At 45.5% G+C, this 17,055-nt stretch overlaps 1 protein-coding gene across 1 annotated transcript in view; it reads right to left on the bottom strand.

Annotated features, from left to right (window-relative positions):
- The window catches only part of LOC101343971 (L-gulonolactone oxidase), a 57,154-nt gene that overhangs the window by 26,521 nt on the left and 13,578 nt on the right, over positions 1-17,055 (bottom strand). Inside the window, exons 5-6 of the mRNA XM_012557235.2 lie at positions 15,121-15,211; positions 10,693-10,878 (exon numbers count right to left, since the gene is read on the bottom strand). Coding sequence (XP_012412689.2) covers positions 10,693-10,878; positions 15,121-15,211 — 277 coding nt within the window. The remainder of the gene's footprint in view (positions 1-10,692; positions 10,879-15,120; positions 15,212-17,055) is intronic.

Raw genomic sequence — 17,055 nt, 5'->3', positions numbered from 1 at the left:
GGTTGTTAACCAATGTCATAAAACAATATGTGTACTACTGTTTAATGAGAAACTATTTGTTCTGTAAACCTTCACCTGAAGTACAATAAAAAAATCAATCAATTAATTAATTTTAAAAAAAAAAACCTGAGACTTGGTTTTCTCAGCTATAAGCTGTCAGTTCTTGTGAAGACAAAATGAGATCATCTATGTCAAAGTTCCTAAGCACAGTGATTGGCACATGGAATGTACACAATAAACATTTTTGGTTCTGAGTTTGAGTGATGCTAATACATGTCTAGAGCATCGGTTACATTTCCGCCAGCTTCCCAGCTATGTGACCTTTAGAAAGCTTTTTAAGGCTTTTGGGCTTCCATTGCTTCATCCTCATAGAATGAATACAGTAATACTTTTCCTTCCTTCTTTACAGGTTTGTTGTGAGGTCCAAGTGATATCATGGATTTAAAAGCACTTTGTAAACTGTAAAACTTAACATGTGTGAGAGGGAGGATGGTAGTGCAAAAAAAAATTATTAATCAAATGTGCTGTGAGGAATTTGGGTGCCTAGCATAGCTGAATGGCTGGATCCAATCATGGATCGTTACAGAGTCCAAAGGGTTGGTGAGTCTGAGGGAGCATGATCATTTCTGCATCTGGCCAGGAAAGTGAAGCCAAGATGAACCCGTAGAAACGAGCCCAGCTAGAACTTAGTTTTGGAATGTCTGAGAGCAGTGGAATTTTAGGATTCTGTATCTTTGTCAGAGCTATCAGAGAGGACCCCTGACCTGCATTTAACTGAAGCATGATGGGACCCAGGGAATACTAGGAATATATGGACAATTGTTGTATTCAAGCCAGAGTGAGCTGGATGATCATCCTTAACAACCTCTCCCACCCCACACTGGCACCCATCTGTTGGGTTATCAAGCTTCCCTCTATTCTATCTCTGCAAGTATTTCTCCAGTCTTCTTTCATCCACTCTTGCTGCCGTTCTTAGTCCAGGCCTTTCTAAACTCTTACCTATATGATTGCACTAGCTTTATAATTTGCCCCATTTGCCCCATTTCTCCTTTCTCTAGACAACATTTGCCAGGAAGCATGCCAATACACAGTTCAAAAATTACTACCAGGTCTCCATTTCCCACAGAATAATGCCTGAACATTTTTAGTTCAGCATTCGAATCCAACTAGCTACTATCAAGTTGAACTTCACGTGTGTAGAGTAGAACTGCACCCCACAGGGTTTTCAAGGCCATGACCTTTTGGAAGCCAAACATCAGGTCTTTCTTCTGAGGCACCTCTGGGTGGCTTTGACCCACCAATCTTTTGGTTAGTAGTTGTGCTTTTAACCATTTTTGCCACCCAGGGACACCTCAACATTCAAAAACCTCCTTAAACTGACGTTGTCCAATAGAGTAGCCACTGGCCACATGTGGCCATTTAGCTCTTGAAATGTAACTGGCCCAAATTGAGATGTAGTGTAAATCTAACATATAAATCAGATTTCAAAGACTTAATACAAAAAAAGAATGTAAAATATCTCATTCATAGTTTTTATATTGATTACATCTGAAAATGATAATATTCTGGATACACTGAGTTAAAGAAATTATATTATTAATATTGATTTCATCCACTTCTTTTTCCTTTTTTTAAAATGTGTCTAGCAGAAAATTTAAAATTATATTTGTGGCCCATGTTACATTTCTATTGGATAGTATTGCCTTAGACCCTGCTCTATTCTTCCACACTAATTTCCCACTGTGATATTTCCTATCTCACACCAAACACTCCAGCCTCCCCAGACATGCTTATGCACTCTTTAATCTCCTCCCCTAGTACCTTGGGTTTTTCAGGTCTCTCACTCTAGAATTCTCTGTACCCATTTTGGCCTTTTAAAACCCTTCGCAGCTTAAAACTCAATTTAAATGCACCTTCCCCCATGAAACCTCCTCTTCCCATTTTAAGTGGTTTCTACTTATATTACATCCATCATAGAATTATACGATAATTATTGAAGCTCATGTCTCTCTCTGAAATTAGTTAATAGGCTATTACAGGTCAGTGGTTATTTTGTTCATTCTTGGTTTCCCCTAGAGCAGGGGTTAGTATAATTTTTCTGTAAAAGGCTAGATAATAAATAATTTAAGTTTTGCAGGCCATAAGGTCTCTGTTGGAACTACTCAACTCTGTTGCAGCAGCTTAAAAGCAATAACAGATAATACATTAATGAATGAGCGTGGCTGTGTTCTGATGAAACTTTACTTACAAAAACAGGCAACAAGCCAGATTTGGCCCACAGGCTGTAGTTTACCAACCTCTGCCCTACAGCTGCTAGCACAATGCTGTGCACACAGTAAAGGCTGGAGGACTCCATGATTCCTTAGTTGAGAGAGTTGTCTTATTTGTGAAAGAAAAGCCTTTCCAGATGTGTTATGTGTCTGGAAAAGGTTCAGAAAGAAATCTCAGAACCTCTGTCACTGTCATTTTCATCCTAACAGGTGATGGACCCATGGTAGCCCTAACCAGCCATGGCCCTCTGGGCACATGGGGCTCTCATGCAAGAATGAAAGTGAGCTGATTTTCTCTGGGGAAAGCAGGAAGCAGAGCCTGGTGGCTTGGCCTGGAGGGTGGGGATGGGACACTAGAGAGCAAAAATCCCCATTTCCTAGTGTCCCAGCATCCCCAGCCATCCAACTTAAAAAGAAACCCACTGCCATTGAGTCGAGTCCAACTCATAGTGACCTTGTAGGACAGAGTAGAACTACACTATAGGATTTTTACAGAAGCAAACTGCCACATCTTTCTCCTGTGGAATGGCTGGTGGGTTTGAACCACCAACCTTTAACCACTGTGCCACTGGGGCTCCTAGCCATCCCACTATGTTGTCTAAAATTCCAGCAGTAAATGTAATGGCACCCATTTCTCAGCTCTGGTTCCAGAGGGATGCATGTCCAGCTTCCTACCTACAATGGAAGTTATGTATATTGTTTGTGCTTTTCTCCTAGCATCTGTCATTTCCTCTCTGCTCTATAGTGGTAAGACATGTCTTTTCTCCTACACTAAATTGTAAACTCCTCGAGGACAAGAACCATGCATGATCCTGCTCTGTACCTTCCATGTCCCTTAACCTAGCATCAAGTGGTTGTTCAATGATAGTCAGCCCAGGGACCAGCCCAATGTGAATTAAACCCTCTCCCATCAGGGCCCAGAAACAATCCTATCTGGAGACAGAAGGTCCTTGGGATCATGGATTTCTTTACCTTGTGTTTCCTGGGAATACTATCAAAGGAATTAGAGCCTCAGAGGAATCTCTTTCTTGATGTGTTATTTTGGCATGAAGGGTTCTGGTGGAACTGTCCCCAAAATTTAGAGCTGTAGAGCTATTCAGCTGGCTTTGGGAACTGATTGCCAGGCTTGTGAGCAGCTGAGGAAGGCTCCATGTTCCATGGCTGGGGTTACTTCATCATCAGTGGACAGCCACGTAAGAGAGTGATGGATATCTGGATGCTGCTGACGAAGTTAGCATGTGACCCAAACCAATCCTGCTTCTCAGCTAGGCCAGGGGAGATGGGTGGATTCAGGCAGCAAGCAGGACTCATCACGTCTCATTACGGTTTGAGTGGCATAAAGGGAAAAGGTTGACAATGATGTCTAAAGACACTTCATCTTCTAAATTGGCTGTAATTCCATACTGACAAGGCTGCAAAGAGCCAGATGATGTGAATTTGTCATAAAAAATCCCTGAAGGCAGCTCCAGTCTTAGTACCACCCTCAGGAGACTGAACAAGACCTTGCTCCCTCTGCCCTCTTCCCTGCATCTTGAAGCATGAATTGCAACTCTCTCTGGGGCCTGGGAATGACTCCTTCTCCTAATCTGGTTTTAATCAGCATTTAGAAATTATATTGAAATTATTTAAAAGAACCAGAACTGGAGAGCATGGAGCTGGATTTGAGATGGATCACATACAACATAGGGAAAATCTAGAAAAACATAAATTTTAAATAAATTCTTGATCAAGTGACCACTGAATTACCTTGTATTGAACACTATTATTATTCTGTGGACCCTGGGGGGCAAAAGAGGCCTCAGATAAAATCTCCACCCCCAAGGAACTAATAATCCAGCAGGAAGAGGGAGGGAATAAATGTCAAGAAGTGGTTAACAAAGGTCATGAGCAACACAGCTGTGACCAATACCTCCAGCCTGGAAAGGGCAGTGTAGATACAGATTCTAGATTCACACATACCCCACAGAGCAGGTGCTCAGTGGAAAAAAAAACAAATTTTTTTTTTACGTGAATAAAGTCAGAGAGAGGAGGAATTGAGGGCTTTTTGTCTTTGAGGCTATAAACGGAAATAAGGAAAGAAAATTTATGTGCATTATTTTCTTTACTCCCAACAACATCCTATGAGGGCAGTAGTGATATTATCACCAGTGCACAGATGAGGAGACCAAGGCTCAGAGAGGTTGAAGGACTTGTCTGAAGTCACAGTGGGAAAGTGGAGAAGCTGGTATTCAAACCCAAGTGGTCTGACTCTGGAGACATGTTGCCAGCCTCTACACTGCACCCTTCCTGATGGGTCTCTTGGGGCTATTCCAGAGTTCATGACTGGAAGACTCATAGGGGTATTCTATAAACATTTGCTGAATGAAAGGAAGGAAATGGAAAGAAAGGAAAAGAAAGGGAAGGAAAGGAAAGCAGAGAAAAGGAAAGGAAAGAAAAAGAATATAAGAGAAGCAAAAATGGCTGAGAACCTGAATCTTCAAGCCTAACTTTATATTCAGGAAGCAGCTTCCTGGCTTCCTGTGCTCCTCATATGCTCCTCCTCTGGCTCAGGACTATCCCACCATCACACCACCCAGAGGGGCTGCTGCAAGAGGGCAGACCTAAGCCTGAAGAGGACCATGATGCTGGAGAGCTGTGCACATCCTGGCGCAGACCCTCAATTGATCCAAACCCTTGGGGCAGCATGGTTTGCAGCCCCAGTGGAGGTGGGAGAGTTCCTAGGAGTCCTAAATGACAAGGAACAGTGAGCAGATATAAGCGTATGAACAGGAAGGTTTACTGTTTTCCTATTTATCTTCAAGAAACTTCACGCTTCTTGGATGATAGACTCAATTACTATCCCTTTTGGATTAGAGGAGAAACATTCTAGGCACAGCAAGAGTGAAGAGAAACTGCTCCAATGGCACTTTTCTGAGTCCTAACTCTGTATCCTTTCTCCTCCTCCACTGATTTGTTTCCTTTGAAGGAGCAAGGCCTATGCTGTAGCTTTTCATCTTCATTTTAGCCTTTCCTCCCTTTCCTCCCAAGCATTCTCAGCCCTTTAAAGGATGCTCTGAGTGGAGAGAGCAAGGGCAAATTAAATATGGGACTATTTATTGCACATGTCCCTTGCAGTAAACCCCGTGACTGAAAAGGCCACCCACCCTCTGTGACAGTCCTTGTTTATGGCCTGTTGCTGGTGGTGGGAAGGCTGTCCACAGGGTGTTGGAAGCTGATGATGGGCCTCTGAGAAACCACTTCTGCTTCTGCAGCACTGGACAGAATCGTAGCAGCAGCCACTTCCGGGAGAAGGGAAGAGAATGCATCAGTGGATGTGCTGACTCACGGATGAGTGGGGAGGAGCAGAATCCTCCTCCATAAGCCATCCTGCAGGAGGAACTAGGTTGCAGTGGGAGCTCTGTGTGTGTGTGGGGGCAGGGTTTCCATCAGGATTCATGTCCCTCCTTGAGGATAAGGCCCAAGAATTGTCATAGATGCTCCAAAGGAGAGAAATACTAATGAAAAACAAATCACCCTCTGCCTCTAGGGTGGGTGATGAGGTGGGGTGGGACGGTTTTGCATCTAAACACTGTTCTGGCTTAAAAGACGTCAGAGTTGAAGGAGATTATGGGGATCATCTAACCCAATCCCACTTTAGAGTTGAAGGAGATCATGGGGATCATCTAATCCACCCCCACTTTAATAGACAAAGAAACCAGGCCCAAACAATTGAAGGGACTTGTGTGAACTCACACAGAGTGTAAGCAGCATAGTCAGACTTGGTGGCCAGACTTCCCAGAGCCCTTCCTCACTGCACCTTGTTGAGCATTTATGGCTGTGTAATTGTGTGTGTGTGTGCATGTGGGTATGTGTTTTTGTCTTTTTAGAGGATGGGACTGGGATTGCTATTTTCATGTGTCACCATAGCCTTTCATATTCAAAGAAATTGGAACTTGGAGAAGAATTTATCCCATAAATCACTTAGGGTTTTCAGAGACGTCACATCTAAGTTAGAAGATTCCATGTTAAGATGATATAGAGGCAAAAACCTTGAGCTCTGGGCAAGCAGAAAGGCCAGCTGGTGTGAGTGTGTGTGCGTGTGTGTGCTCACGTGTTTGTGTGTGCGTGTAGGTATTAGGGTGGGGGGCTAGGCAAGAATAAAGTTCCAGTAGAACTAGGACTTGGCTGTAACTAATCTCAGCCAGTTCAAAGGAGAAGCAGAAAGAGGATGCGCCAGGAACCCAGCAGAGAAAATAGTGAAGTTGTCAAGGATTTCATTTTACTTTGATCCACAATCAATGCCCTTGGAAGTAGCAGTCAAGAAATCAAACGACGTATTGCATTGGGCAAATCTGCTGCAAGACCTCTTTAAAGTGTTACAAAGCAAAGATGTCACCTTGAGGACTAAGGTGTGCCTGGCCCATGCCATGGTATTTTCAATTGCCTCATGTCCATGTGAAAGCTGGACAATGAATAAGGAAGACCGAAGAAGAACTGATGCCTTGGAATTATGCTGTTGGCAAAGAATACTGAATATACCACGGACTTCCAGAAGAATGAATGAATCTGTCTTGGAAGAAGTACAGCCAGAATGCTCCTTAAAAGAGAGGATGGCAAGACTTCGTCTCAAGGATTTTGGACATATTATCAGGAGGGACCACTCCCTGGAGAAGGACATCATATTGGTAAAGTAGAGAGTCAGAAAAAAAGAGGAAGACCTATTGGCCACAACAATGGGCTCAAACATAGCAGTGATTGGGAGGATGGCGCAGGACTGTTAAGTGTTTCGTTCTGTTGTACATAGGGTCACTATGAGTCTGAACTGACCTGACGGCACCTAATAACAACAACAACAGGTACCAGAGACTGTCCTTCTGCTCAACTCTAATATCCTTGTAGGAGCGTAGCACCAAAGCCAATCCTCTGGCAAAAGGAAGAAATCCCTTTATTTCTGAGTTGAAGTATTCAGCTTAATACGTTCTGACCTGAGAGAGAGGCAAGAAAATAGATTCAATAATATATACAATTACAACCACTTTCTGGTTGAAAGTGGTCTCTGCTGCTCATCTCATTTCCTTGCTTGTGATTTTCCTTAGCCTACCCAACCTCCACTAAAACTGTTCTCACTGAGGTCAGCAATGGCTTCCTAATTACCAGACCCAGGTATCAACCCCAGATTCCCTGCAGCACTGGACTCTGCTGACCTCTCCCTCCCGGAAACCCAGCACTCATTGCCTCTATGACATCACTCTCTCCTCTATCTCTTCATTTCTCTCTGACCATTCCCTCTTGGCCTTCTTCATGGCATCCTTTCCATTCTCTCATTCACTGAATGCTGGTGTCCTCTAAGAGCCTCTTCTCATTCAAACCCACTCTCTCTGGGTGATTTCATCCTTGCTCATAATTACATCAATTACCTAGCAATTACATCAATTGCCTGATGACCTCTCAGTCTGTATCTCCAACCCAGGCTTCCTGCCTGAGTTCCTCACCTGCAAAGGCAGCTTCCCCTACACCCTCACCTCAACAGGTCCCAAATGAACTAATCATCTTGCTCCTCAAACCTGCAGCACCTCTTGGACTCTTTAACTTAGTTTGTGGCACCACCATCCCTGACTCTGACCTCCTATATCCTCACCCACTACACTGAGTTACCAAGTCCTATTGATTCCTCGTCCTAAATATTGCTTGAATCTTGTCCTCTGCCAGAAGAATTTTGGTAAGCCCTACTCTCTGAAACTCAAGTAGAGGGCCAAAGGTCAATCCTCCTACAGCTTCTTCTAACCCCAGTGGAGAAGTTGCTGGTGTTCTAAAAAATGGACTTGGCTCTGTATTCTAGCTCTGTATTCCAGTCCACTGTATCTTATTCTCTTCCAAACCATCTCCTCATGCTGCTGACTCTGGTCACAGCCCTCTTTGCCTTGGCCCTCTCTGCCAAGTCCTCTTGGGACTTGATGGTTATTATTGTCAGTTGCCGTTGAATCGATTCTGATTCATGGTGACCTGATGTATGCCAGAGTAGAACTGAGCTCCATAGGGTTTTCAAGACTGTGACCTTTCAGAAGCAGATCTCCAGGCCTGTCTTCTGAGGCCTCTGGGTAGGTTTGAACCGCCAATCTTTTGGCTAGTAGTTGAGTGTTTAACCATTAGTGCCATCCAGTGATTCCTTGATGTTCATTATGAGTTATTTATTTAGTTCCTGGCTTGGCCATCTCCATTGATAATTGTCTTAGTTTCAAACCCAAGCGCAGGCTGGCTAGTCTGCTAGTCCTGGAGGCCCAGCTCCAAGACACTATGGGTGCCTGCCTTCCACGAGCTATCTCAGTGTACACACTTAACCTCAGAGCAGGGACCACAAGTGTCCGTCTTTGCAGCTTCCCCCTGCATGTTATTTCTATAATTCCCAGTCCATTAGAAGCCCTTTAAATGAGAAGGGATGGTACATTTTGTTCAGAGACAGCAGGGATGAGGGAAGTTGGAGGATCTATATCTCCTCTGCAGCCAGTCCAGGGGCAGAAGAACCCCAAGGGGCAGAGGGGCAGAGAGGACAGTGGCAGCTACTGATGGGGAGAGAAGCAGGCTGTCTTTGGTCTGTTAAAGAGAAGAAAGAAGAACCTGGGCTGCCCAGAACAGGTCTGAGAAGGATCCCTGGGTTGTACCTCAGTGGAGGTTCACTGTCACCCCCACTGCATGACCAGGATGGAGTGGTCACCCCATGAGAAGTGGAAAAGGGAAAGGACAAGAACACCAGAGGCAAGAGGGCTGGACAAAAATCTCTTCCCAGTATTCCCAGTGGGTTCTCAGAACATGATTCCATAGCCCTAGGGGTTAGTCCTTGGGTCAAATGAGCCCAAAGGCCATGTGCATCTTTGCCTGCCCTGGATCAGCTTGCCTAGCACTGGGAAGAACGTAGGATGTTTTGTAAACCCAGCTTGGAGTGAACCTCGATCTGAACACTGGTTTGGTTCAGTGGCCTCTGGGGGATTGCGACTGCGGCTGATTAAGGAAGGCTTCAGGTGGCCCTAAAGAGCTCAGATTCTGGGACAGCCCCAGGCAGGGTTATTTGGACTAGTGGACATCCAGCATCCCTTCCTCATTTCAGTGTCCTCTTCCTTGCCCTGCTCTCATGGAGTTCCCTGACTTACCCATACCTTGTCACTGCCAAACTATTCCCCTTGAAATGCCCTTGTCTTGATCTTGTCCTGCTTTCCTGCGCCAAGACTTCAGCCAGCTCATTTGCTAAATGACCCATACAGGCCAAGCATCGGTACTCCAGGGGAAAGAGCTGTATCCTCTGCAGCTCTGGAGTCACTTTCTCAGCCACCAGCTGGGAGTTCTGGGGAGAGATTCCCCACCAAACATCATGCCTCTAATTAGGGAGCTTCTGGCCTTAAGACCCTTGCCTTGTGGTTTACCCCATTAGAAATTCCAGTGGTAAGGGTTTTTGGACAGGTACTAGATAATAGTTACTATTTACCACCTATTAACTGCCATGGGAGGCAATTTTGGATACTGAACTGGACCCTTAACATGTATTATCTGATTTATTCCTCAGATCAATACTTTAAGGTAAATATTATTAACTCTATTTAGTTGAGGAAACTAAGGCTCAGCAAGGTTAAATGGCTTGGAAGTGGCAGATCCAGGATTCAAGGCCAGGTCCATTTGACTCCAAAGCTCATGATCTTTACCCTAACTATGTTGGCTCAGTGTTGCTTACATCACTGGGCAGAGGGCCTATTCATATTGAATGATAAGGAGATAAGTTTGGGAGGGACTCGAACTCCAAGGAACTTGGAACCATAGATTTGAGTGCTGTGGCTTAGTGATTACAAAGGATAGATCCAGGCCTTCTGGGCCTACTACATGTCATCCATCAATCCAGCCAGCCACCCATCCAACCACCCATCTAGCTAGCCAGCCAGCCACCCAGCTAGCCAATACTGTTTTTCATTCATTCAAAAAACACTGTTATCAATTGGAAGCCATCCTTTCTGCCTCCCATGATCCAGGTCCAAATTCCCTGCATGTGATCTTCGGCACCCAGCAAGCTTGACATTCATTACATGCACCTTGCTGTGAAGAAACCACTACAAACTGAAATACTGGGCATGTCTTATGACTCAGTGCAGCTGAGAGATACCATCCTCCAAGGGGCAGTCAGTTCACACAGGGCAACATGTCTCTGTGCCAAGTCTCTACCCAACTCCCTTTCTTGCCTTTACCTCCACCACCCCTGCAGTTCCTCTGAGTTTCACTAACCTGCTCAGAAACGGTTCTGGCCATGATATACCTTGGGCTTGGAGAGGGTTGGAGAGGTCAACCCTACTCTCATTCAGGGGACCTGAAGAGCCACAGGGGGCTGTCACTGGAGCATGGCCCACTTGCCAAGGATACCCATCTATCCTCTGAGGCTGAGCGGTGATGAGCAAGAGACCAGTACCTCTTTCAGGGTTGAGGGGAAGGACGTCTCCTGCAAGTGGAACTGCGGCACACACTGCAGGGTGAGGCTGAGGATCACGCCAAGGCAGCCCAGGTGCACCCGCGCGGCCTGGAACAACTCCGCGTTGCTGAACTCAGAGCACTCAAGAATGGTCCCATCAGCTGTCATCAGGGTCAGCGCCACCACCTGGCCGTGGGAAATATGCAACATTTCAGGACCCCTGGTGGGAAGCCCTCACTCACCTGAAGGGCCCTCACTTCCCTGTTTGTCCTTTGAAGTGAGGCCAAGCATCACCTATTCCCAGAAGACCACTGTCATCTGGCTACCGGGGACTTTCCCCAGCAGGGCCTACAGTCACAGCCTGAAAAGCCTCAGTTCTGGGGGAGAAAGAAGGAGAAATGGGAAAAGGGAGGCTATGTCTGGTGAGCATCAAGCCTCAGCAGAGGACTGGGCCTACCCATCACATGAGGTTATGTGGGACTCCTGGTAGCTTGTTCTCCCAGAACATGGCCATACTGACCCTGCGGGCCTCTGTCAGGATGCAGCCTTTCCAACTGCTCAGAGGAGACCTAAGGTGAGACCAGGGCTGCAAAGAGCTGTGAGTTCCTGGGTGAAGGTGCCTTGCAAAGGCAAAGTGAGAATGTGTGTGCCTCTAGGGTAGGGCCAGTCCCACTATCCCAACACACCACCTGGAGCCAGGCTGCCCTGCAGCCACTCTCTGCCTGCCCTGCTCCTTCTGGGCAGCACCTCAGCTCGCTGAGTCCTTCCTTTCAGTCTGGGCCCACTCAACCCAGGAACTAGGTTCTTCTACTCTAACACACCCACCTAGTACCTTTGAGTTTCTGCAAAGAGCAGGGAAAGACGACAATTAACTTTAAATCATTCCCCCTTGGCCTGATTACAGAGGAAAGCTTTCTCATTGCCTGTTTTGGTCCTTGTCCACACTCTGTGACCTGCTAATTTGGATGGAAATTGCTTTTGACATGTGTAGTTAGCAGCGTGGTGCTCAGGGTGACAGAGTAGATAAAGCTGAACTAATGTTGATTAAGAACGACCAAGACCAGAGAGCAGAAATTGCACACTACAGCCAGCTGTGGGAGTGAGGGCGTCAGGATGATTTTACAAAAATTGGATTTCATCTAAGCTCCAGAGCAGTGGACAAGCACTGACCAGTGAAGCTCTCCAGCAGGGCCAGCAAGAAATAAAGGGTAGGCGCGGCATTTGCTGCACTGTGAGCTTGGTTGGGCATGATATTTAACCTCTCTGTGCCTCCTTGTCTGTAAAATGGGGATAATAATAACTATCTCAGAGAGCTGTGGTGAAAATCAAATGAGAGAATATGTAAAGCATCTAACTAGCTGCTTGATATATAGTAGATATTAAAAGTGTCAGTCCCAGAGTCCCTGAGTGGTACAAACATTTAACACTCAGTTGCTAACTGGAAGGATGGGGCGGGGGGGGGGGGCGGTGAGTCCACCCAGAGGTGCCTCAGAAGAAAGACCTGGCGATCTACTTCTGAAAAAAAAAAAAGCTAGTCCTTCCCCCTTGCTCTCTGCCATCGGCATATGTAAAATAAAACAATGTGGTTCTCCCTCTGGTTTCCTGGGGGCAGTCCTACTCAGAATTATTTTCGTAGTCGCTGATTATTTTGCAGAAATGGAGGCAACCAACCTCACATCAGTCCTGGAGAGTAGACTAGGACTGTGGCCAAATCTTGGGGTGCAGCTGTAGTGTTGCCCTTCACCCCTACACCACTAGGCTCCCTTAGACAGTGAACCCACATTGGGGAGGTAACAACAATGTCCATGGAGGGCATCAAGTGCCTGGGAACTGGGTCTACAAAATATATCTATGCTTTGCTGTAACAGCTCTTACCTATGAGATCAAAAACGGTTAACATGACTATCCTCAGTCTCCTTTCCCTGGCTCACTTCTTCACCTCAGGATGGTCCTCCCTTGCCGGTGATTCTTTGAGAGTTTGCAGTGAAAAGAGGGAAGGGGAGAGGGATAAGTAGCAACCAAAGTGTGTATACATGCTGACAAGAAAGGAAAATGGGGTTTTAAGAAGTATTAACAATGAAAACCCTATGGATCACAACAGTCCTGTCTGCAACTCATCATGGGGATGGTGCAGGACTGGGCAGTGTTTCATTCCATTGTGCATGGCGTCCCCATGACTCAGGGGCAACTCAACGGCAGCTAGCAACAACAGTGAATTAGGTTTCCTTTCATGGTGCTCAGGAAATACAAATAAAAAACTAAATGAATCCCTTAGAAATTGCTTTTGGAGCTGTTTTCTTTTGATCATAGTGCTGTTCTGAGACTGAACCACGTGGGACACAGTCACAGCAGTCACATCAGTCACATTTAAACAATGTTTGTGCAAGTCGCTGCCTGCATCAGATCCACTGCAGAGGGCAGAGCCCTACACTTCTATAGTTAGTTGGAAGGCAACTTAACTGGTCAATGTGGTCCATCCCCCAAGAACACTGAAATGTCTACAACATGGACTCTGGAAAGGGCCTCAGAAATCTTATTTTGCAAGCAAAGCAAAAAATAAACATTTATTGAACACTAACTGTGTCTCTGGGTGGTGCAAACAATTAACACACTAGCCTAATCAAAAGTTTAGAGGTTCAAGCCCACCCAGAAGCAACTTGGAAGAAAGTCCTTGTGATCTACTTTGAAAAATCAGCCATTGACAACCCTATGGAACACAGTTCCACTCTGACACACAGTGGGTCCGTGAGTCAGAATTGATTTGATGGCAACTTTTTTTTTCTTTTAACTGTGTGTACTATTCTGAGTGCCTTACATTCAATGCCATGATCATATCCATTTTCCAGGTGCCAAAACAGAGGTATCCAGGGGTAAAGAGAACTGTCCCAGGATACACAGACAATAGTGGTGGAGCTGGGATTTAAATCCAAGTCTCAGCGATTAGCTACGATGCTCCAGTAGCCAGAGACCAGATGGCCCATGGTGTAGATGAACTCCTGCAGGCGAAAGCACACTGGGAGCTGTGGGGGTTTAACCAGCACAGTGACTCTTACACATTCCTGACAAACAAGCCACTGCCTCTGAGTATATATTCTAGCAAGTCTGCTCCATGGCAGCCCAACCTGACCTGTTAGGAAGTCCTTCCGTACAGTCCACCAATGTTCATTGCAGCACTATTCAAAATAACCAAAAGGTGGAAACAACCTAAATGTCCATCAACAGATGAATGGATAAACAAAACGTGGTACATATATACAATGGAATACTACTCAGCCATAAAGAGGAACGAAGTCCTGATACATGCTACAGCGTAGATGAACCTTGAAAACATGCTGAGTGAAATAAGCCAGACACAAAATGACAAATATTACATAATCCCACTTATATGAAATAGGCAAATGTATAGAGACCAAAGTCTAGTAGTGGTTACCAGGAGTGGGAGGGAGGGGGAAAGGGGAACTCATTGCTTAGCGGGCACTGAGTTACTGTTAATGGTGGTGGAATAATTTGGAAAACAATAGTGATGATGGTTGCAAAACATGATGAAGGTAGTCAATGTCACTGAACAATGTATGTAAAAATTGTTGAATTGTCAAATATTTTGTTATATATATTTTTACCACAAATAAAAAAAAAAAAGAATGTTAAGAGTTTGGCCTCCACAGTGTGGCTTCCTAACAGAGGCATCCTCTGAACTGTCATTTAGTAGGCCAGCATCTAACATGTGATCTCATTTATTCTTCATTAGCTGAGGATTAGTTCTCCCCTCCGCATTTTACAGATGAAAACAGGGATGTTCAGAGAACTTACTTGAATCTACATACCCCATGAGTGGCGAAGCCATGTTTTGAACCCAAGTCTGAGTCTAAAACCTGTTAACCAGTTCACCAAACTGGGTTTTCACGAAGTTTAACAGATGCTTTTTGATAAAGATATGGTGCCAATCCCAGATTCACATGTGCTGGGCTCCTCACCAGGTAGTCCTATGTTCTGTCCTGACACCCTGCTTGCTATCCTGGACCCTGGAAAGGCCCTTCACTTGCCTGGCTCCCAGCTTGTCCCATTCAAATGGGGTAGTGCCCTTGCCCTGCCTGCCCTGTGCCATGTGGTGGCTGTGAGGCTCGTGTGAGGCAGGGGATGGGAAAGCACTTTACGACTGTTACAGCATCAGCACACAAGAGGAGACCTTCGGCACTTGTGTCAGTAGGAGACAAATGAGGGTTAGAGAAGGAAATGATTCTCCTGGAAGGCATCTGTTGAGTCTCCATCAGAGGGAGGAGATCTGGGGTGGTTTGAGGTCCATGTGGAGCTCAGCCATGAATCAGTGCTTTCCTGATTTCCAAGGAGCTGAAGTGAGGAGAAGCTCCTTCCATTCATCTGTTCACCCAACAGAGAGCCGCAGGCTGGCTGAGAAACACATGGACTCACCTGAGTGGCCAGGATGCCATGCTTGATCCCTGTGTTGTGCGTTCCTGACCCAATGACGCCAGCTACGGTCACGTCTGACACTGCTCCCAGGCTGGGCCCACCAGGAAGAAGGGGGATATGAGAGATGGTTAGGCTTCCCTGAGGCAATAGGCACCCTTGGATCGAAGTTCGATGCCCTTCAGAGAATAGATTATCTCCTGCCTGGGTTCTCATCCCAAGTACACCAGGACTTAACTTGTGTAAGCTTGGAAGGCTTTTCTCTCTGAGCCTCAGTTTCCTCATCTCAGTGGCCTGTTAGATGATCAGTAGAGGCAACATTCAGCTCCAAGTGGGTTTCTGGGGTTTCAGCATCCGAGAACACCCTTTTCCTCCATCCTCCACCCATCAACAGTATCTTCTCCACCAACCAAAGGCAAAAATATTCCAGCTAAGACTTCTTGATACAGCTTATCAAGGCCAACAAATTCTCTGTGGAGGTGACCTTGTTCCAATCAATCGCACAACCCAGGAAGGTTTGAAGAGGTGAGAGCCTCTCTTAGCAGCAAGGGAAGGAGACGAAGCATGCCCTGTTACCTCTTCTGCTCAGAAATTATTTGTGAGCTATGTGACTTTGGGTAAGCCCTTTTATATCAGGCCTCAATTTCTTCATACGTCTGTGGAGGTTACAGTTCCTTCCTCACAGAGTTATGGTGACAATCAAACAAGGGAGCACATAAAGCACCCAGCACAATGCCTGACACAACCCACTTTGTTCCCTTCCTCTTCCCCTGGGTGATGGTTGATTTTAAGTGTCTACTTGGCTAGGCTATGGTTCCAGTGGTTTGGCCAAACACTAGACTAACTGCTGTCCCATAATGTAATATAACACACTATAAGGTAATCACTTTCCATAATGTAATTTATATAATCAATCAGCTGAAATGGGAGTTTCCTTAGTGTGTGGTCAGCCTCCAGACTATAAATAGACATTTTAGAAGAACTCATTCTCTTTCTCTCCACTCTGCATTCTTACTATCATCTGATGCAACCCTGCAGGAGTTTCCAGCCTGCCACCTGACCTATGAATTTTGGACTGCCAGCCCCCAACAATCAGGTGAGCCAATCCTTTGAAGTACATCTCTCTCTCTCTATCCATATCTATACCTCTCTACCTGTATCTAAATCTATCTATCTGGAGCCCTGGTGGCACAGTGGTTAAGAGCTTGGCTGCTAATCAAAAGGTTGGCAGCTGGGATCCACCAGCCACTTCTTGGAAACCATATGGGGCCATTCTACTCTGTCCTATAGGGTCACTATGAGTTGGAATGGACTCAATGGCAACAGGTGTCTGTTTGTCTGTCTGTCTGTCCATCCATCTGTCCATCCATCCATCCATCTATCCATCTACCTACCTACCTACCTATCATCTGTTTCACTGGTTCTGTTTTTCTAGAGAACCATGACTAGGACACCTGCAATTCACCAGCTACAGATAGTCTGTAAGTCCCCACAGAATCCATGAAGCTGTGGTACTCAGCAGCCCTCCAGGAATTACAGGATGGAATATCCTAACTCCCTTTAGAAAGGCAATGGGCTTTGTGCAGTCAGCCACTTGAACAGGAAGGGGCTCCCAGGGGAGGAAGGAGACATTATGAACATGTCACAGAGATGCTTCTAAGCCCAGCAATTAATGCTTGTAATTAATAAGAACACATTTCCTTCTGTTCTCATTGGTCATGGACTCTGTTCACAGGCCCCTGTACACCCCACACTCTTTGCTTTTGCTCATGCTGTTCCCTTTGCCTAGAATCCCTTCCATCCTCTCTTTATTCTTGTTAATACCTAGTCATCTTTTTTTATTTTATTTTATTTTTTTTATTGTACTTCAGGTGAAGGCTTACAGAACAAATAGTTTCTCATGAAACAGTAGTACACACATTGTTTTATAACATTGGT

This window comes from Trichechus manatus, unplaced genomic scaffold (assembly GCF_000243295.1).
Source record: "Trichechus manatus latirostris isolate Lorelei unplaced genomic scaffold, TriManLat1.0 scaffold00091, whole genome shotgun sequence".
NCBI lineage: Eukaryota > Metazoa > Chordata > Mammalia > Sirenia > Trichechidae > Trichechus > Trichechus manatus.
This window is presented reverse-complemented; position numbering and strand designations above follow the sequence as displayed.